The sequence below is a fragment of the Ursus americanus genome, chromosome 1 (assembly GCF_024610735.1).
Source record: "Ursus americanus isolate L20-20 chromosome 1, mUrsAme1.1.p, whole genome shotgun sequence".
NCBI classification, from domain to species: domain Eukaryota; kingdom Metazoa; phylum Chordata; class Mammalia; order Carnivora; family Ursidae; genus Ursus; species Ursus americanus.
In genome coordinates this window covers 32,478,080-32,490,475 of record NC_142127.1, presented here as the reverse complement: position 1 = coordinate 32,490,475, position 12,396 = coordinate 32,478,080, and the positions used below count along the sequence as shown (strand labels likewise).

The 12,396-nt window shown below is 38.9% G+C and overlaps 1 protein-coding gene across 20 annotated transcripts in view; it reads left to right on the top strand.

The window, feature by feature from the left end:
- Nucleotides 1-12,396, top strand: part of NEB (nebulin) — a 209,813-nt gene that overhangs the window by 123,226 nt on the left and 74,191 nt on the right. For all 20 annotated transcript variants that reach the window (XM_087860771.1, XM_087860769.1, XM_087860763.1 and 17 more), the window contains 12 exons: nucleotides 730-933; nucleotides 2,028-2,132; nucleotides 3,057-3,164; nucleotides 4,005-4,316; nucleotides 5,154-5,357; nucleotides 5,687-5,791; nucleotides 9,351-9,455; nucleotides 9,556-9,867; nucleotides 10,836-10,940; nucleotides 11,509-11,607; nucleotides 11,804-11,905; nucleotides 12,041-12,148. In XM_087860771.1, the coding sequence (XP_087716897.1) occupies nucleotides 730-933; nucleotides 2,028-2,132; nucleotides 3,057-3,164; nucleotides 4,005-4,316; nucleotides 5,154-5,357; nucleotides 5,687-5,791; nucleotides 9,351-9,455; nucleotides 9,556-9,867; nucleotides 10,836-10,940; nucleotides 11,509-11,607; nucleotides 11,804-11,905; nucleotides 12,041-12,148 (1,869 nt within the window). The remainder of the gene's footprint in view (nucleotides 1-729; nucleotides 934-2,027; nucleotides 2,133-3,056; nucleotides 3,165-4,004; nucleotides 4,317-5,153; nucleotides 5,358-5,686; nucleotides 5,792-9,350; nucleotides 9,456-9,555; nucleotides 9,868-10,835; nucleotides 10,941-11,508; nucleotides 11,608-11,803; nucleotides 11,906-12,040; nucleotides 12,149-12,396) is intronic.

Genomic DNA, 12,396 nt, shown 5'->3' with positions numbered 1-12,396 from the left:
TATTCCCTAGGGACATAATTTAAGTGGTAATCTTAGTAGAACCTAACATAATCTGTACATTTCATGGTAGTAGAGTTATTGTGAACATTTTCTGTCTTATAGAGGATTCCTTCTCATGTGGCAAGGCCTTATTAATGAGGATAAAAAAAATCACTCTCTCCTTCTATGTAATTAGATATAAAATTTGTTTTAACCCATTACATTTGCACGATTGGATATCTAAATTTTAGAAATAAATGTGAACATAAGGAAATGTTGGATTTTAAGTTTATCTGGCACATATAGGAAAAATGTATATATATTTATATAGAGATAGAGTGATGTATACAGATAAAAGTATATATCTTTTCCTCATTATATATGCATCTAAAGACCTTAGTCTCCCAAATTATTACAGATGTTATTCTCAGTAATGTAAAAAAGGCAGATTTCAAGTGATGAGCACAGAAGCTCAACCTTGTATAAAAACAAAATTATGTGCCATTGCTATCTGTCATCCCACAAGTAGCACTTGTCAGCCCTGCTCCAGTTCCTGTAGGCTACTGTGAACTTCTCCCAGCGATGCGTGCCAGGGATTAACACCCAAATATTAATATTTAATGTTGGTCCTTCTATTTCATGGGATTGGCCACCCAGCTGATTTGAACAGAGGGAGTATGTGGCCTGCTGGCATCGTGCTCTCATGGGCAGATTTGACTCTTGCACTCTGTGGTCCTTTTCTTCATGCAGAACGTGTACAAATCAGACCTGGAATGGTTGAAGGGTATAGGATGGTTGCCAGAGGGTTCTGTGGAGGTGATGAGAGTGAAGAATGCCCAGAATCTCCTGAATGAGAGGTTGTATCGTATAAAACCTGAAGACTTCAAATTCACCAGCATTGTTGATACCCCTGAAGTCATCCAGGCAAAGATCAATTCTGTACAGATCAGTGAGGTAAGCCGGGTTAATGATACATTTGGACATATTGAAGAAGTCAATAAGAATTCTGACTGTGAACTTTAAATTGCTAATACCAGCATTAGAACCTTGAACATTCATGTATCCAGATAGAATTTCATATAGTCAATCAAGTAATGGTATCCACATTTCATTTACTTAGATGACCCTTTGGTTGACATAAGTGTGTGGCATCTTTATATTCCACAGACCCTGATACATACTTTGAATACATTTTGAGGTCTTGCTTGTAATACGAGCCCACCAGTTAATACCATGATCACAGAACTGCCACTTTTGGGGCGCCTGGGTGGCTCAGTTGTTAAGCGTCTGCCTTCGGCTCAGGGCGTGATCCCAGAGTCCTGGGATCGAGCCCCATATCAGGCTCCTCCACTGGGAGCCTGCTTCTTCCTCTCCCACTCTCCCTGCTTGTGGTCCCTCTCTCTCTGGCTATCTCTCTCTTTCTGTCAAATAAATAAAATCTTTAAAAAACAAAAACAAAACCAAACTGCCACCTTTTTTGTTTCTTTTCAATCATGAGGTAAGTTGAAAAGTCCAAGGGTGGCCTCAGTATCAGATATTCTCATAGTTATTTGGGCCAACAAAGCTAGAACTTGATTAGTGATACGGGTTATCATAATTACCTGAAATGTGGGTTTACCTGCCGGATAATTACTTGTGCATTAATGAAAAAGGATCATTTTACTACCATATTTCTGACTCATTTTCTATTTATATCATGTCACACATCAATATATTCTTCTTGTTGAAATCACTATTGGCACCTTTTAAGTAAAAACACAAAGGAAGGGGTGCCTGGGTAGCTCAGTCAGTTGAGCATCTGACTCTTGGTCTCAGCTCAGATCTTGATCTTGGGGTGAAAGCCCCACATTGGGCTCCACACTGGGTGTGGAGCCTACTTAACAAAAAAAAAAAAAAAAAAAAAGAAACTGCACAAATGAAAACAAAATGTGATCTACATTTATATCTGAGAAAATCCAAAGAGAACCTTTAATTGTACCTATAATTTTATTCATGTATTAATTGACTTATTTACTTATCAGCCATCCTTTGTTTTTCCTTTTTACCAGCCATTGTACCGTGATGCCTGGGAGAGAGAGAAGGCGAATGTGAATGTGCCAGCTGACACTCCAGTGATGCTGCAGTCCAAGATCAACGCCATACAGATCAGTGATGTAAGGGACTCCACGCACATGCATTGTTTTACACAGTATTTTCTGCCTAACTGAAACTTAAGTTGATATGCTCCAGAGGGAGTGTAGCAAAAGGCATTTCCTTACCATTCCTTTTATTTCTAGTCTTTAAACTAATAAGTGTCATGTGTGCACACACACGTGCACAGGCACACACATGTGTATGCATGTGTGTTTATAAAGAGAGATGTGTGTCCTTATCTATGTTGGAAGGAAAAATGCGCTGGTTTCCCCAAAAAACACAACATAAAAACATGCATATGTAAGTATAGTAATATTTGGTTCTCTTTTTAGTGGCCCCTTATTGATTTTTCCTTTTATTTTATTTTGTGCTTCAGATATGTTTTTGTATTACATTATGTTAGTCACCATACAGTAGTACTTCATTAGTTCCATGATTTATTGTTTGCATAGAACACCCAGTGCTCATTGCAGTACATGCCCTCCTTAATACCCATCACAGAGCCAAGCCATCCCCCCACCGTTCCTCCCCTCTGAAACCCTCAGTTTGTTTCCTGGAGTCTGTAGTCTCTTATGGTTCATTTCCCCCTCTGATTTCCCAAAAGCACAACGTTAAAACATACATATGCAAGTATAGTAATATTTGGTTCTCTTTTTAGTGGTCCATCATTGATTTTTCCTTTTAAAGCCAAACGATATATATTTTTCTCATTTTCACATGATTTACTGACTCCTAATTTCTTTCTTGAAAATAAATGAAACTTTACTAAAGTTCATTAAAAATTTACTGGAACTTAATTTCAATATGAAACCAGTCAATTTTATAAATCTTAAGGGGAGACTAATTTTCAGTGTAACTTCACAGGTTTTCTTAAACATGTCAGTAATGCTGACTCAGTGGCTCCCTCTTCAGATTAACTGTGGCATTGCGATCTCCCTTTGCAGAAAAAATACAAGCAAGCGTGGGAAAATGTCAAGATGACGGGTTATGACCTTCGGGAAGATGCCATCCCAATTCAGCACGCCAGGGCTTCCAGGGATATCGCCAGCGATGTGAGAGCTCCTCCTTTCTCAGCCTTAACCAACACTAACTAATAGACAACACACGGGAGTTAATACTTTTCTAATCCTTAACTTAATTCCCCAGTAATACACTTAAATAGAACGGAGATCATCGGGATTAGTGTCTTGTTTTGAAATCTCAGATTCAAGAATAACTTTTACAACAGTTTGGTGACCCTTTTGCATCAGTGCTTGGTTCTGCTCTTCTTATGTTTAAGCACAGATTTTTATTTTCTCTTCAGTATCTTCTCTATCATTTTATTTACAAGCACTTATAAAAATTCAATGGGTACAAAGAGTTCTGTTGTTTCTTGAAGTACGGCATACATAAGTTGCTCCTGACATAATTTTATATAGTTAATGTACAAGCATTTTTTTTAAATTATATGTTTTCATGTGTGCTAGAAAAATATGGAATTTTTTCCATTTAAATGGGATTATAAATTTTAGAAAAGAATATTTCAGAGTTTACACTTTAAATTTATTTAAACAAAGAATCTAGTTGATAAAGTATGAAGTCCTGGTGGTACTTGATTGTGGCAAAACGTGAAGGTGGTAGACAGTGACCGAAGTTTGGGAAACACTAGATAAGCCTGTACTGGGGATAATCCAGAAGCACGGTTCTTGCCTTAGAGCTGCTCACGGTGTTTTCTTGCATGTAGACGTAGAAGACAAACCAATGTGTTAAGAATCATAACACATAGTATGGACTTAAAGAAGAGCAGTGCCCAAAAAAAGCTAATCTAAGGGAGATGGAGATATTTGGAGCAGGCTGTGTAGACAAAGTGAGTTTGAAAAATGACTCTTCTTTCTTCTGTTCACATATACCAGTACCTGTACAAAACTGCTTATGAGAAGCAGAAAGGCCATTATATTGGATGTCGCAATGCCAAGGAAGACCCTAAACTGGTTTGGGCGGCAAATGTGTTAAAGATGCAGAATGACAGGCTGTACAAAAAGGCCTACAATGACCACAAGGCCAGGATCTCCATCCCAGGGGACATGGTGTCCATCAATGCTGCCAAAGAGGGCCAGGCATTAGCAAGTGATGTGGATTATCGCCACTACCTGCACCACTGGTCTTGCTTTCCCGACCAGAATGATGTGATCCAAGCCAGGAAAGCCTACGACCTGCAGAGTGATGTAAGTTGTTGCTTGTGCGGAGAGTACCAGCCGAGGTGCCGGAGTAGCGAGCTCTTCTCCAGGAAGAGAGCCTTCCACAGCTTTGCCTGGTCATTCCTCCTAGGACTGGGGAAAACAACTCTCCCTACATAAGCACTTCCCTTTAGCATTTTACCAAGTTTACTGATTGCCTCTCTTACTGCTGGGCTTATTGAGAAAGTTGTCTTTTTTACTGTTAGTGGCGCTACCAGAATGTTTCTATAGATTCCTTAATGTGTGCGGTGTTTGTAGTTTCCTAAACATGAGAATTCGCATGGTCTCTCAATTGAGGAATGACAGGGCTGCTTCCTTGAAATTAATGTCAAAGGTTAGCAGCATGCTCCGAACTCACTAGTTTCCCTTAATATGGTATTCTTCACAATATGATGTTTCATTAGTTTACCTCAAGTATTTTTAGATTTATTCATATTCTCTGCCCAATCTTTTGGAAGTCATGGATTCCATCAGGATACTTATTTCTTGTGTAGAATGAATATCTTCTTTTAATTATTTTTTTTATTGCTTTAAAAGTCCACCTGAGCTAGTATGATGTTCCTTAAATACTCTTCAAAATCTTCCATGCATCCAACAGAGACAGAGCTCGTTCTGCATCATTCTGCTTTTTAGAATGTGCATAGGTGCTCCTGGCACAGAAAACAAAGCAGGATAGAGCAGTGCTGTGCATGGGATGAATTGTGTTTGTCAGGCCAATGCTTAATTTTATTGCTTGTGAGAGGCAAAATGTAACCTAAAACAGCTTTCTTACTTTACCACAATTAAAAAAAACCCGCTTGTATCTAACTTTGTTTTCTTTTCCAGGCCATCTATAAGGCTGACTTGGAGTGGCTCCGTGGCATTGGCTGGATGCCTGAAGGGTCTCCTGAAGTGCTGAGGGTCAAAAATGCCCAGAAGATCCTACGAGACAGCGTCTATCGGACTCCTGTAGTGAGCCTCAAGTACACAAGTGTCGTTGACACACCTGAAGTTGTCCTTGCTAAGTCGAATGCTGAAAATATTAGTATTGTAAGTCACCTTTCCCCCTACGTTAAAATAAGTCCTTATAAGTGACTGGTAAATAATTAACCTGGTAATCTATTTGTAAGATAAGAACGTTGGTGGTAGAAAAGGTTTTTATAGTAATGTTGATAGGATTGTGTTCTTGTTATTTATAAATTTTAAACAAAAAAGATATTAATACCAATTTCATATTAAGTTTGAGCAACTTATGTGAAGAACCTGTAGATGTTTTTTCCTTAATATGAAAAAATTTGGGATCAGGAAAGTTGAAAGTTGTGCGAACTAGCAGAATTACAAATTGCAAAGTAATTTTGTTATTGTGGTTTTTGCCATAGCCAAAGTACAGAGAAGTTTGGGACAAGGATAAAACGTCAATCCACATAATGCCAGATACGCCAGAAATCAACCTCGCTAGAGCCAATGCTCTTAATGTGAGCAATGTAAGTACCTCAACAGACTCCTTTTTTGTTTGGAAAGTCACCCACTTGGTGCTATGATATCCCTAGGGAACTCTTCATAGGCAGGAGAGAAAAGATTGACTGAGTGGGGATGGGGAAGGCTTTACCATCAGCGCTTTGACCAGGAGTGAGGAAGGAGCAGATCCCTGGCTCTGAGTCACCCAGCAAGGCCAGTTACTGTGAGCCAGTGTCAATATGACAAAAGGGAGATGAGAATAAGGATGAGAAGGCTAAAAGAAGAATGGATGAAGAGACACATGGACAAGAAAGGAGCATTAATGACAGACAAACATAAAATAAAGATGAGAATTCTTTGCAAAACTTTATACAAATTAATTTTAAAACCTGAATCTATAGGGGATTTTCTAGGAAATCATAAATTACCGAAATGACCCCAGAAAAAGCATAAAAATATATAGCAAGAAATTAAGAGGGTTGTTAAAGACTCTCCTTCCTCCTCTCAGATGTCAGGGTCATCCAGATGATCTCATAGGAGAATCTTCCAGAACTTCAAGAAATTATCAAACTATCATAGAGCCTAAGGAAAGAAGGAAAGCCATCACAATTACCAAAACTTGTCAAAGATAATTCCACAAAGGAAAACTGTAGACCAGTAATGAGGAAAATCCTAAATAAAATATTAACAAATAAAATTCAGTAGTACATGAATATGATAGGAGACAAATAATTAGCGTTCATCCAGGAATGCCAAGAGGGCTCCATATTCAGAAACCTAATAATGTAATAAAACAAAAGAGAAAAATCACACATTCATCTTGTTAGATTTGAAAAAAGGCATGTGACCAATTCCAATATCCATTCTTATTTTTAAAAATGAAATCCTCGTAAAATAAGAATAAATGAATATCATTTTGATGCGACTAAAAGCATAAATCTCAGATCAAAGGCCAAGCTCATCCTCAGTAAGTTAATCTCATTCAAGCTAGGAAAAAAACAAGGATGCCCATGGACATCACCGTTATTTAACATTTGCTGGAACTACTAGCTGAGTGAGCTCCTCACTCAAGCTGAAATAATCACATAAGAGGAAGAATAAAAGCTAAATATTGGGTTTAAAAGGCAAAATTATCATTACTTGTAGGATAAATCATTATGTCTGGAAAAAGGAAGAGAATGAGCTTAAAAGTCTATTAGATAAAATGAGAGAATTCAGTGGTTACTATACAACTTAAGAAAGCTCAAGAAAGGTATTGTCTTCATGGATCATAGAGATTTCTTATATGTAGAATAAATATGACCCTAGAAGAAGGCTCGTGCCGTAGTGCAGTTCCCCATAGTTTGGAACTTCACCTCTTTCAGAAAATAACAAGTCTCTGTGAGAGAAGGAGACCACCCAGCAAAGATTCCTCACCGTGTGCCAAACCATACCCATCAACTCTGTTGTCATGAGATAACTTCTTCCAAGAGATGGGAAGAAAATAAAATTTGGGGCACTGATATATTTTTTTCAGACGAAAATAGTATGGTGCAGTGCCCTGTCATCACCAAGTGACAAGTTGGAGAGGCAGTTCAGTCTTCAGCGTAAACGGACTCCTCAGCCTCTTCTTTTCGATACAGAGGCATCTTTGGCTGGACAATCAGGGAAAGTCTCATGAGCTCTCTTTTGCCTAATATATTTCTCAGCTGCAAATACCAGAACCCTACTGTTGATATATTAATGTAAGCAGGACTAGTGTTTGAAACTATGGCAAAAGTGAAGTTGTAAACTTTAGATGTTTAGATATTCGATGTTAAGACATTAATGATAATGGCTTGTGCTTTGGAAGAAATCAAACACCCTATTTGAATGCTAACCAAAAATGTACTTTTTTTTTTTTACACATGGGGTCACCATTACTATAATCTTGATAAAATCCACTATTTAAACTTGTTTCTGTCATTTGGGAAACACAACTTTTTCAGGATATTTGTATACAATTTTCTAGTTAACCAAGCAAATTCATTAAATTGACTCATTTACTCTTCAAACGAATCATATGAGTAAAATAGTGTTACTTTGTTTTTATTAGATGGGAAGGTTGAGACTTAAAGTGATTGAGGAATTGACCCATGATCTTAAAGTTAGTAGATGAAGTTTGACCTCAAACTCAGATTTTTTTCTTAATAAAAAATATATTTGACTACATAAAAATTTATTACATAATTAAAAATAGTGTAACAATATATGTAATAAAACTAAATAATAAAAACAAAATATTTTAAATAACATAATAACAAGTTTGCATTAAATATTCTCCAATATGTTGAAATTTGAAGAATACTATTTCTTTTGTACAAAGAGTCTATTGTTAAATAGAACCACCCAAAATTTATACAAAAACTTGAATGAAAATTCATACAAAACTTACCTGTACTTAGAAGGACAAAATTTGTATGAGCACTCATATTTCAGATATGCAAAGCCCATGAAACTATGAATAATTGAAATTCATCTCTCCTTTCTGCACTGTTAAAGCTCCCATATTCATTGGTATGATTTCTGAATTAGACACTTAAATTACTGTTATTTCTGAGTCTTTCTGACGTTGTCAATATAGAATGTGTCCATTTAAATATGAGCATATATTTAAAAAGCTATCTGTAAATCAGTCACTACCCTAATTAACTTCTCTATACAAATAAAAACACACTGCATTTTAAAAAATGACTACTGTGTAGGCGCCTGGGTGGCTCAGTCGGTTAAGCATCCAACTCTGGATCTCAGCTCAGGTGTTGATCTCAGGATCATGAGTTCAAGCCCCACGTTGGGCTCCACGCTGGGTGTGGAGCCTGCTTAAAAAAAAAAAAAAAAGGCTGTTAACCTGTAACTGTCCTTCAGAATGAACATCTATTATTGTTTTTTATTTTTTTTTATTATGTTATTCACCATACGGTACATATTAGTTTAGTGTTCCATGATTCACTGTTTGCGTATAACACCCAGTGCTCCATGCAATACGTGCCCTCCTTAATACCCAACACCAGCCTATCCCAATCCCCCACCCCCCTCCCCTCTGAAACCCTCAGTTTGTTTCCCAAGTCCATAGTCTCTCGTGGTTCATTCTGCCTTCTGTTTACCTCCCCTTCATCTAAGAAACCGTCCCGGGGAAAACCTCCCCACCAATATAAAAGTCTATAATTCTGAAGATTACAAAATTAAGTTGAATTCTAAAATTAAATAAACTGAATTGTTGAATTGAAGAAATCCGGTAATCCTCATTAATGTCTGACGTTAACCTTATCCCAGCGCTACCAAAACGCTCAGTACAAAGAGCCGCTAAGCCCTGTCATATCAACCATGAGCAACTACATAGAAGCCATGATTTTAATTAGAAGGAACTCTCGTCAAGCCAGATCTTTGGACTCCAGACACAATTTCATCTTCCAGCAGTGTGGTGGAGAATTATTCTTTTACCTATTCCCTTCTTAACTCACTCTGGGACTTCGAAACTGGACTGCTTTGATATTAATTCTACTTGAACCCTTGAAGTTATCAGTACATCTGAGTCCGAAATGATACCCTATTTTTTCTCCTCTTTAGAAAATTTACCGCGAAGATTGGGATGGAATGAAGATGAGCTGTGATGTACGGCTGGATGCCATCCCCATTCAGGCTGCCAAGGCCTCCAGGGAGATTGCCAGTGACGTAAGTGTGGCCTTGTTTGACTTGTCAGTTTCTAAGCAAAAATCCTAGGTGCATCAGGAGTACATACTGTGATCCATCTGCTTTGTTTTTCCATCTTCAGTATAAATACAAGCTTGACCACGAGAAGCAGAAGGGACACTATGTGGGGACCCCCACCGCCAGAGATGACAACAAGATCCGCTGGGCCCTCATAGCTGGCAAGATCCAGAATGAAAGAGAGTACCGGATGCACTGGGCCAAATGGAAGACCAAGTTCCAAAGCCCTGTGGATATGCTTTCCATCGTGCATTCTAAAAATTGCCAGACCCTGGTCAGCGACATTGATTATCGCAATTACTTACACCAGTGGATATGCATGCCTGACCAGAACGATGTGATTCAGGCCAAGAAAGCCTACCAACTGCAAAGCGATGTGAGTGGGCTACGTTTTAGGATGAGCTCTTCTATCATTTTGCCATGACTCCCAGAAAGTTTATATCCTTAAATTTTTTTTTTTAAAGATTTTATTTATTTATTTATTTATTTATTTATTTATTTATTTATTTATTTATTTATTTGACAGAGATAGAGACAGCCAGCGAGAGAGGGAACACAAGCAGGGGGAGTGGGAGAGGAAGAAGCAGGCTCATAGCAGAGGAGCCTGATGTGGGGCTCGATCCCATAACGCCGGGATCACGCCCTGAGCCGAAGGCAGACGCTTAACCGCTGTGCCACCCAGGCGCCCCTATGCCACCCAGGCGCCCCCCTTAAATTTTTGTATCTTCACTTTGTGTCTTTATAAAGCCAGGAATTTGGTTTTAGTTAGACCTTATAGTACAGTGTCAAAAAGCAGCAAAGCCATGAAAGATCTGGATTCTGTATCAAGGAACAAATGGTTGTGTGAATATAAATCTTAATTGTAACAGTATAAAGACAACTGCTGTGAAAATATTATTTATGGAATTTAAGTAGTAACAGAGGTTGATATCATAAGTAAAACGCTGGCAGTTGTGGAAAGGATGCAGGCACAGACAAGTTTTTTAGTTAATACAGTGTTTAAAAATCTTGAATGTTTTAAAATCTTGAATTACGTTGCCAAGGTTTTTAAATCAGGAAATTTGGGGTACAAATCTAAGATTTCTTAGTTCTTAGGAAAAATCAGAGACTGAAGCTCCGGACATGCATTGGCAACAATAGCTGGAGCTGAATTGAGGCTAACCCACTTTAAATAGCAAATAGAGCCCCCAGTTTTCCTGTCACCTGACCACCTAATGAATTATGTTACCTGCCTGGCTGCTTGAGTATGTCATCCGTATATGTATTTCTCCATCAAACCGAGGGATAGAATAAACAGGACCGTATGAGCAGAGTTGCTGAAATCACTCGGCCTTGTTTCCACAGGCTGTCTACAAGGCCGACTTGGAATGGTTACGTGGGATCGGGTGGTTGCCAAATGATTCCGTTTCCGTCAATCATGCCAAACATGCTGCGGATATCTTCAGTGAGGTATTCTAAGATTTTTTACCCTGCCATTTGGTGCATTTCCTGGGAGACTGAACAAAAATATACAAGCCAAAACTCAAGTCATTCCCCATCGGCAATTTTAACAAGTGCAGCTGCTGTCATTTAAGCCAGACGTACCTTTTCGCAAAACAGTCCTCTACTGTCCCTAACACATCAGGGGACCACATCTGTAATATAACATCCAGCATACTCAGCTCATGCTTGGAATTATATAAAAGGAAAACGTCTTTTGTCAGCAATGGCAATACGCTTGGGAGAAGTTTGTCCAGTTGAAAAAATGTATTGAGTAACATGATACATGGAACGATATGGTATATGACCTTGGTCGCTAAGCAAACCTGCTACTTTAGAATCCTTGGGAGATATAAGAAGCCAACCCAGTTGTTAAAAAATAAAATGCTAAGGAAAAGGCCGAATTGCCAAGGAGGTGCTGTTCAACTCTGGCAGTTTACACTTCCAGTAGAGAAAGACCTTTAAACCTAGTGTCTCTTTCTCAGCTCAGGCAGGACCAGAAACTGCTACCGTCTGAAAGCTATTTTCTTTCCTATAGAAAAAATATCGCACAAAAATAGAAACTCTCAACTTTACTCCTGTGGATGACAGAGTTGATTATGTGACTGCAAAACAAAGTGGCGAGATCCTCAATGATGTAAGTACATGGCTCTCATTCTAAAATTGCCCAGTCGTGAAATGTCATTTCCAAAGCTTTCCACCTACGTTAGCTCAGCATGCAATCGCTGTCTGCGATACAGATTGTAATCATTGAGACAATGCTCAAATTTGCTCGGACAACGTTATGTTTTCTTAATATCAAGTAACTTAAGCCTCTTGCCTCTCATTTCCAGATTAAATACCGGAAAGACTGGAATGATACCAAATCGAAATATACCCTCACAGAAACCCCCTGGCTGCACACTGCCCAGGAGGCAGCTCGAATACTGGACCAGGTATGATTTTAGCCAGATGCCGGTACTCTGTGTGGGGACAGAGCACTATACTGTAACTGTGGGACATGGATACACACGGTCAGTGCCCCATTCCGACTCCTTAGTGTAAGCCTCTGTTGTGGCTCTGTCTTTTAGTACCTCTACAAGGAAGGCTGGGAGAAGCAGAAAGCTACGGGTTACATTTTGCCTCCAGACGCGGTGCCATTTGTTCACGCCCATCACTCCAACGAAGTTCAGAGCGAGGTAATCTACCCGTAGGCGAGTGCACGCGGGAGTGCGCCTGGGGCTAGCAGGCCCGGCCAGGCTTGGGGGTGGTTGAAGTACCGCTCCCTCCTGGTCCTCCCTGGGGGCTTTGGGAGTTTGGTCTTGTTTTGTGGGCTTCTTTAAAAGTTATCCTTTCGGTGCCTTAGTCTTTCTTCTAGTCCCTCACTTCCTTAAGATCTTAAAGCTTTCAAATAAAATACAGGCAGAATTAGAAAGCCAATATTTTT